Source organism: Tympanuchus pallidicinctus, unplaced genomic scaffold, assembly GCF_026119805.1.
Source record: "Tympanuchus pallidicinctus isolate F22 unplaced genomic scaffold, pur_lepc_1.0 scaffold3, whole genome shotgun sequence".
NCBI lineage: Eukaryota > Metazoa > Chordata > Aves > Galliformes > Phasianidae > Tympanuchus > Tympanuchus pallidicinctus.
In genome coordinates this window covers 51,336,557-51,345,824 of record NW_026294747.1, presented here as the reverse complement: position 1 = coordinate 51,345,824, position 9,268 = coordinate 51,336,557, and the positions used below count along the sequence as shown (strand labels likewise).

Sequence of the window (9,268 nt, the reverse complement as noted above, 5' to 3'; positions counted from 1 at the left end):
AAAGCAAGCCTAAGGACCTCCTTCCCTTCACTCACCAGAACAAAGTAATTAAAAGCCACATGGCATCCGCCTGTCCACTTGGCAGCGGTGCTATGGGCAGGGCTTTGGGCCCAGCAGAGCTGATCAGCAAAAGGTGGCAACTTGGAAACATCCCATCAAACCCTACATGTCCCCCCCCTCCTACCCCCCTACCCCCTCCCGCCTCCTTCTACAGGCGGTTATCCCAGGGCGGAATCTTCACCAGAATGTAGTTTCAAAGAGAGGACGCACGACATAAAAGCAATATTTGCTGCTCCACTTCAGAGAGCTCCTGTTTGAGTTCAGGAGGGATAAGAGGGAAAGTCGGGGCCGCTGCTGGGGAGCAGACGAGGTGAGCGCGGGCGGCAGCGGGGTGGGCTCAGGACGGGGGTGAGAGCAACCAGCAGCAGCGCACTGAGCCGTGAGTGGGAAAGGAGAATCAGGTCCGTAGGTGGGGAGCAGAAAGGCGAGGGGAGCAGGCGAACAAGAGGATTGGGGCTCGTGGCTTGCCAGCTGGCATGCAGCGAGCAGCTGCTGCTGTGTCAGCCCGGCCGAGGGCTGCAGCTGCACGCTGGCCTTGAATAGCGGAGCAGCAGCGTGCCGGCTGGCTGCTGAAGGGACAGGAGCTCAATGGGCAGGGGGGTCTGTGAAAGGTTTGGGAGCAGGGGAACACGACAGCGCTTTGATTTCAGAGCTGTTTGTTCTGCAATTGTCCACTCTGGTGTATGAGCGGTGCTCCGGAGTTAAAATGGGGAAGGGGGAGGGAGAGAAGCAGAAGGGAAAGTGAGGTCTTCAGCATAGAACTGGGCTTTAGGAGCCTATCTGCAGCGTGCAGTTGTCTGGATGCACAGCTTTCATAGTTGTCAGCAGGGATCAGAGTCACAGGGCACTTAAAGCAGAGGGAAAATCTCTGCGTGCTCACCGAGTGCCTCAGCCACCGCTGGAGAAGGGCAGGAGCCCAGCATCAGCCATCTGCTCCCACACCGTGTGTTGCAATGCTCCCAGTGAATTCAAGGCTCCTAGCAGCCCAGAGGCTTGACATGAGTGTGAGTGCTACAGCACAGCCAGGGTGCTCCCACCCCATGCACCGCTCCAATGCTGTCACCAATCTCATTCCGTGCACACACAGCATCTGTACGCCTCCACAGCTGCGGGCGATCCCATTCTGTGCAGTCTTCTGCAGTTATGCCCAAGCTCCTGCAGTTGTGCGGGTGCACCCACCCGCCCCAAGCACTCCACCATCAGTACGTGTGCGTGCACCCTAGGCGCTCCTACATGAGTGTGGGCACACATTTCCCACGTGTTCTCCTATGTCCAAAGGCACACCCACCCTTGGTGCTCTCTCACAGCCATGCAGGGCCACCCAGCTGTTTGCACACAAACATCAGCACACGGACCTGACGTATCCCATGCGGGATGCACAAAGGGCTCCTTCATGTTCTCCACGGCTATGCAGGCAGGTGGGGTGCGTGTAAGCGTTGCAGCTTGCGCCGTGCACGCTCCTCCACGGCCACACTTTCACCGTACGTGAGCGTGGAGCACCCTGCCTGCTCCTCCACAGCCCCCACCTGCTTGCACGGGAGTGCAGGTGCTCGCATCGTGCAGCCGGCGGGGCAGAAGCAGACCACGGCGCACAACGGGAAGAGTCCCGTCTATCCCCCCACCCTCCCCGCTCTCCCTCCCTTTAAGAGCCGCCGCGGGCCCGGCGCTAGCCCCACCCGCCGTGCCGCTGGGCCGGGCCGTCCCCCTCATTAATATGAAGGCGGCGGCCGCGGCGGCGAATGGGTAATGAAGCTGTCACTCCGGCACCTACTTGTTGGCCGTCCGCGGAGCCGAGGCGCATAGAGGGCGAGCGGAGCCCGCGGGAGGGGAGCGGCGGCGGAGGAGCGCTCCGGGCGGCCCCGCCGGCAGCCCATGCCCTGCGGCCCCCCCGCCGCCCATGCCGCCAGCTGCGGGCTCGGCGGGCTGCTCTGAGGCGGCCGCGCGGAGCTGCAGCCATGCGGCACCCGGCCCCCCTCGGCCCCGCGCTGCTGCTGCTGCTGCTGTTCTTGGCCGCCCGCGTGCAGGTAGGGGGGCTCTGCCCCGTTTTTCCAACCTCTCCCCCTCCCCCCTCCCCGACCTGCAACCCGCAACCCCACGCCTTCGCCCCGGCGCTGCGCTGCCGAGCCCCGTTCTCCCTTCGGCTCTTTTATTTTTAGGTGTCCCGCGGCACGGGCTATTTCGAGCTGCAGCTTAACTCGGTGCGGAATGTCAACGGGGAGCTGTTCAACGGGGAATGCTGCGACGGCGAGCAGAGCCCCCCGGAGCGGGACTGCGGCCGGGACGAGTGCGACACGTATGTGAAGGTGTGCCTCAAGGAGTACCAGGCCAAGATCTCCATGGGGGGACCCTGCAGCTACGGCTCCGGCTCCACCCCGGTACTCGGAGGGAATATTTTCTATCTGAACGGCGACAAATACCATCCCCGCGGCAGGAGCCCCGAGACGGGGCGGATCGTCATCCCGTTCCAGTACGCCTGGCCGGTAGGTGCCCTCCGGCTCTGCTGTTCGCCGGCGTTATTTTTCATTCTGCTGTTTTTGTTTTGTCATTTCTTTTAATCGCGTTTCTTTAATCGCGAGGCGGGCGGGGGCCGTGCAACAGGTCGCGGTGCACGGAGAGCGGTCGCGGGGCTGCGGGCTTGCCGGAGCTCGCAGCGTGCGGCGGGTGTTGCTCAGGGCCGCCGTAGCGCGGAAACGCTTCAAAAGAAAAAGAAAGGAAAAAAAAAAGAAAGGAGAAAAAAAAAAAAAAAATTATTGCTTTAATTTCTCTGTATTTAATTATGCGGAGAAGTCGCGGTGCGCGGCGGCGCGCGCTGTTCCCAGCAGGGGGCGCCATAACGCGCAGCGCAGGTGGGGGCGCGGCGCGGGGCGCGTGCCGCGGCTCGCGAAGGGCGCGAGCTGCCGCCCCTCCTGGGGCGCGGGCGGGGCCGCCTGAGGAGGGGGGGGTGGGGGGGGAGAGAAGGAGGAGGGGAGCGGTGGTGGTGGTGGCGGCGGCGGCGGCGCGCGCGCGCCCCCGCGGCGACCGTTGAAGCGGGGGTGGGAGGGGCGCCGCCGTTGGGTGCGCGGAGGGAGGAGGGCGGCGCCCCTCACTCAGCCCCGCACCTGTGTGGGGACGGAGGCCGAAGCTGCCGCCCCGCACGTGAGCAGGGGAGGATATCCGAAGGCCGGCGTTGAAACCTGACCCGCGGCTCGGCTGCGTGCAACCGAGGCCGCTTGCGAGGCGCTGGTGCCGCTCGCGTGCCTCCTCTCCCCTCCTCCCCGTTGCGGAGGCGGTGCGGTGGCACAGCTGTGGGCGGCGAAGTCGGAGCGGCACCTGCGGCGGTCACCTGCGGAGCGGCATCTAAGGAGCCCTGGCACGCCGCACGGCGGCTCGCGGCGTCCTCGTCTCCAACACTGAGAGCGAGGAGGGGCGCAGCTCGTTGGCGCTGTGGGAAACGCGCCCCGGCGGCCCTCCGAAGTTCCCGTGCTGTCGCGGACCCGATGCTCGCGCACCTCAGGAGCCCCTCCTTGGATGCCGGGGCTTTGCTCGAGTTAGGCTGAATAAAAGTGGGTAGATGATTGTCTCTGCTTGGTCGCTCGTGTTCTGATTGCTGGGCACTCTGAGCACCTCTGTTTCAGTGCCTGTTGAAATTAGGGTGCTGTTAATGGGTATAGTCAGTGCTGTACAGACGTTTGAAGCTGTGCTCGGAAGTGAAGATTGAGAGAAAAATGAGTATTCTTCCTCTCGTGGACCATCTGTGACAGGCTTTGTGAAATCACAGGCTTCAGTAGGATTTTGGTAACAGTAGTACCCCAGACTTTATCTGCACGAGGCAGTAAAGGTGGCTTAAGTCACACTTTTAATTTGCCAGTTTCTGCTGTGTGAAAACAGGAGGAGGGCTGAGTAACCCCTGTGGTCCTGAAGCCCAGCTGCCTTTGTTTGGCTCTGTGTTGGGATAAGCACATCCCTACCTCGCAGCTGTGGAATGCAGTTGTTCTGTGCTCTTCTAGTCCTGAGAGCACAAGCCTACCTGTTCTCGCCCCGTATCTCACTGCTGTGTCTCTAAGTGTACGATACCATGTCTGCTGTTACTACTCGTATCGATGCACCCTGAGCCTTGTTCAGGAGTTGAAGACTTTGATGCCTATAGCTCCACTGCTGCTTTGCAGCTGTTGCAGAGCAGCCTGTCGTTTATTTAAACAGTGCCACTGCAGTCTGGTGGGTGGCTGGCTGATTTCTGGAAGGTTTACCGAACCTTCTCCCTGCCCACCGTTGATGCTAAAAATAAGCTGTGTAGTAGTTGCCTGTCTTAAAGCAGTCTGTGTATTGCTGCCTGCAGATGCACTTAGGGAAAGAAGTCCCTCTTCTGTGTTGTAGTTTCATCTCTAATTATGGGTGCTCGCTTGGATGGGGAGCACAGCTTCTGTCACAGCTGTACATAAGCCATATAGACTGCGCAAATAGGTTAAGCATTAAGGCAATGCTCTTTCAACAACTTTTTTTAAAGTGGATTGGTTCCCAGGTGAAGTTCCAACTTCTGAGGCAATTTCAAGATTATTCTTATCTCTGTACCCAAACAAGAAAAAAACCCAACAGTATAGGCACAGTTTTTTCATTTGTGAATCAAGTTAGCTTTAGTGCATGGAAGCACTCCTGATAGTTCTGGACTGGATTTGTAAGATTGGGAAATCCAGTCCTGATGGAAGCCAGCATTAGTCTATATGGATTTCTTACTGAAACTCATCTGGGTGATAGCTCCAAGGATACTGATATATGAAGTATATAAGTATAAATCACTTGAGGGAGGATTTTTTGACATCTGCTTGATATTGCAGTTCCTCAAGATGACAGCAGCTGTAATGCAAGTATAGTCATGGAAGGTATTTTTGCCTTTTTGTTACACTGTTTTGTTTTTTTGTTTTTTTTTTTTGTAATTTGACATAGTGAAAGTTTACAGTTAAAGGAAAGATTTTACTCTTAAAGAACACTATTGTCTTCTGTAAAGCTGCAGTACCAGACTTCAGTGACTTCTACTGTTTAGTACAGAGAAGGTTATCCTACTTATTCTGATTTCCTGTCGTCTTTAATATCGTTAGTCTGATCTCTGATTAGCAAGAGGAGCTTGGGATATTGCCAGAAAGTTCTTAAAATTGCTACCTTGGGATACATCATCCCCAGAAATCTGGCAGTGGGAGAGGCTGAGGAACAGCTAGAACAATACAGCTGTCTTCCTCACCCACCTACCTCACATTTCTTTTGCCTCCTGCTGTAAAACATGCAGCTTAATGCTCTTTTGAGGTCGTTAACAAACAGATGATGCAATTACAGTTTGTGTGAATTTTAAAACAGAAAAGAAGGTTCCAAGTAGCTTTGAGGAATAAATTCTGGTCACTTGCACAGCTTAGGCTTGCTAAGCATTTTTTTTTTTTTTTCTTTTTTAGCACAAAGCTGTTCAGACACCGGGGCTTCAAGTGCCTTGTCCTGTCTGAGTCAGGAAAAGCTTACAGAGCAGTAGTTAACAGGATAGCAGCAGGATTTCAGCTTTTTGCTTTGGTAAGGGAGGGGTTACTTGGAATGCTGGTTTTGAAGACCTTTTAAAGGTAAGGACATTCTCTTGGATGTATCATGCAGAACAATTTTTCATAATCTTTGCAAGATGGCGTGAAGTAGAGTTTGTGTGGTTTTTTCTCTCCACCCTGTTCCTTCCCTGAGGGAATTTGCAGCTTTTCCTGCACTGTAAGTGTTGGTATGGCATTCATTACTTCAGTTAATTAGTCATATAGAGGAATTGTTCTGACTAGCCGTGGCTGTTGAAATCATAGATAACAGCATACATAATTATCTCCTCTCAGCCCCTCTGATGCTCTGGTGTGACTGACAGTGCAGCGTATGCACGAATGCTCTGTGCTCTGAACTCTGCAGGTGAACTACAGAGTTCGGGGACTTGGCAATAAGTCAATCCTCAATGGCCAGGAGGAAAGCCATCAGTTTCACTTCGTTCTCCTTGCTGCTGATCGGCTGCTTAGCTTTTGGGCTTTGTATGTGTCTGAGGAAGGGCTCCTTGATGTTCAGGAGGTCCTCGCTGCTTGCTCTGTAAGCATGCCTTCCCCACTAGAGCGTAGGCAGCTTGTTTGTTGTATTTATATTCTTGGAACTCAAGCTTTCCCTTTTGAAAGTGTGGTTATAGTACTTACCTCTCAAGTTCAGAAGGACTGTTAACTTTCAGGTAGTTGAAAATAAGTGAAATTATGTGCGTTTAATATCCAGACTGTGAATTTCATCTGCATGCAGACCACATGGGAGTCTCATCCAAATGCCTGGAAGTGTTCAGCCTTGAGCTAAAACATAAACCAGCATATGAACCATCGAGGACATAAAGCTGTTGAAAGGATAACTTGGCTGCAGCAGTAAATGCTGGGTTTCTTAGAAAGCAACTATACCCCCTCTGCTGCCAAGACCTGAGCAGGAATACTTGACCTTAGAGCTTTTATTACCTAATGGGTGCAGTGCTCTGGTATTTTCAGATGGCATCTACTTCAGTATAGTCCTTTGCATCAAGTTCTCTCCATCGTTCCAATTTGCAAACTTGTGTATGTTGTGAAGCAGCTAGGCCTCAGAGGCAGTTAGCCTTGAAGTAAGTTCTCTTGATCCTTGGAGCCTGCAGGGAACTGGATAGACTGCACACTTCCTATGGTCAGGCTATTTTTGTTTGGCTAGTAGAGCTACAACTGGTCTACCTTCTGTCTTAACACAGACATCACTTTTTAAGATCGGGATCTTGAGGCTTCATAATGAAAACATTCTGGATTAGGTTACTGCTTGCTCGCTAGTAGGGTAAACGTACATTCTGTCACCTTGGATGGCGATCTGTCGTGTCAGATGCGCTCAAATCAGGCAGGTTAAAGCTAAACCACAAGCATTCAAAAGGGTTCTTGTATTCAGTTGTACCAATGAAACATAATGGACACTTTCATTGTGAAGATCAGAAGCCCGCAAGTAAAGCATCAAGTGATACTCAGTGTGCCTCTAAATGATTGTACTTGGCTCTACTGAAGCTTAAAAAAAATAAATACAGCAACTGCGAACCCAGTCCTAAGGAATACCTGAGGGCGGGAAATAAGCAAGAGCATCACCTTATACCAAATGTAAAAATCTGTCTGGTATGGTGTGCAATTCATGTGCTGTATAACCTCTTGTTGGCAGAGGAAGTCAGCTTGGAAAAATAACGTAGAAGGTAGTGGTATATGTTGATGGACTGCATAAATGTGTGGTGTCTTATTTGCCAGCAGCCTACCTCTTTTCCCATGTGGAAGTCTGAGCTGAAAGCGCTAATCTTTCTTTTTAATATTCAACTCCTTTTCTATCCCTGAGCTTGTTATTGAGCGGGTTATTGACTGCCAGATTGGCTTGTTGGTAGATGTGGGACTGCCGTGGTAACTGGCACGACAAACTTTCTTGTGTTTACAGAAGCACCTGCAGCCTTTGCACACACACACACAGTCATTCCTTGCCTGTTGTGTGGTTCAGGGACAGACAACACAGTGGATTGGAGAACCTGGGCTTTCTCAATCTGTATGTCCTCAGTCTTGGAGAAGCAGGTCATGGAATCACAAGCTTTCACCTGCTTAGTATTGTATTTGCCTTAAAACCTTTTTGATCAGAGAAGAGTATGTTGAGGGAATGATTTATTACATAAAAATATCCTTTCAGTTTGGGGTTATGCAAATGCAGAGTAGCTTGCAGGTTTTGCCATGTTCCATTTTAAATGAAGATCGTCTGCTTATGTTTTAGAGACTAGCTTTAGCAGTGCTGAGTAGAAGCAATTCCATTTGATTTCAGTAGCAGCTGCAGGTGTCACCTCTAAAAAAGAATCAAGGCCTTAATGGTGGGCACTTCAGAACTACTCTTTGAAAAAGGGATTTATTATTGGCATGCTGTCTGTGCCAGCAACTATTTGCAGCTTGCCTGAAATAGAAAGCCTAAAGACTTAAGTTTCATGTAACTGTAGAAAATCTTATCTTCTAATTTGAAGCAGAAATGTTCTTTGCACTCTCAATCCTTTATACACTGCTGTTATTGAATCTAGAATTTCTTACGTCTTTGGAATAAATGTGTTTTAGAGAACGGTATTTTAACTATTTAAACCTTTGTACCTTAACCTTTGGTGGGTTGGGGGGAGTATGAACATTGTGGGGATGACCGAAAAGGAAAACACTTCTATTTATACTCCTTAAAATCTTCAATAGGTGAACACTTATCTATTAGAAAAACTGAGGCTAATCTTATAACTTGCAGGCAGGTAGCTTTCCCTCCAGGACACTGAATGGTGTGCTTACACCTCTTGTCAACTTTCTAATCTTTATTCCAGAAGGTACTTCAGCTTCAGTGGTACCGTGTGCTCTTAGGCACACAGCTGGTGTGGGCATCACATCTCTGAAAATGACAAAGGTGTTAAAGCAGTTGGGATTACCTTTTGCTAGAGCATGTGAGGTGGAGAAGAAGGTGAGGTAGAAACCGAGCGTGTTCCGTTCACCACAACATGATGGAAGCTTTGTAGCACTGCTTTGGGCTGTTTGAAGATGTTCCAGCTACTGTTTTTTCTTAAGGAATAAAAACCCAAGCCCAAAAAAAAACAACCCACCAGCCTGCATGTGAAAGATCTGCGATAGACATGAGAGCATGTAGCTTTCATCGTAAATGATGTGGTTCATCTTTAACATAGTGGTTGGGGTAAAACCATAATTGGATGTGTTTTTATCAGGCTTGTGATATTTGGCCTGTTTGAGCCATGGTCTCGTTGTACTGTAGGCTGAGAGATCCTGTGAAGTTCAAGGAAATCTGTTGGTCTGGATGTTGAGAAGCCTTGTATTGTTGAATTTAACTTCTGAGTTTGGTGCTACTGCTTTTGTATTCCCTGCACAAATCCAGCTCATCATGAGGCTTCAGTTGCTATTAGGAGTTCACTGGCTGCCAGCACAGAAGCTATGAAAAAATTAATCTTCTGTCAAGCCATAGATGATATGTGAAACAATTACTTTTTGTGGATGTAGGAAGTGCCAAAAATAGTTTTGTGTAGTTTTAAGCTGCTTGTCATTAATAAGTTGCCACACATTTTTTTCACTTGTGTGAGATTGTATTTAAGGCAGATAGTGTGCGAGGTAAACAGTGATTTACTTTTTGCCTTTCAAAATGACTTTCATTTGTTGGTATCTGGCTGACCCCCCGCTGAGCA

The 9,268-nt window shown here is 50.8% G+C and overlaps 1 protein-coding gene across 1 annotated transcript in view; it reads left to right on the top strand.

The window, feature by feature from the left end:
• Positions 1-1,784: 1,784 nt before the first annotated feature.
• JAG2 (jagged canonical Notch ligand 2) overlaps positions 1,785-9,268 on the top strand; it is a 60,015-nt gene continuing 52,531 nt past the window's right edge. Inside the window, exons 1-2 of the mRNA XM_052694001.1 lie at positions 1,785-2,084; positions 2,217-2,540. Coding sequence (XP_052549961.1) covers positions 1,800-2,084; positions 2,217-2,540 — 609 coding nt within the window. The 5' untranslated portion in view covers positions 1,785-1,799. The remainder of the gene's footprint in view (positions 2,085-2,216; positions 2,541-9,268) is intronic.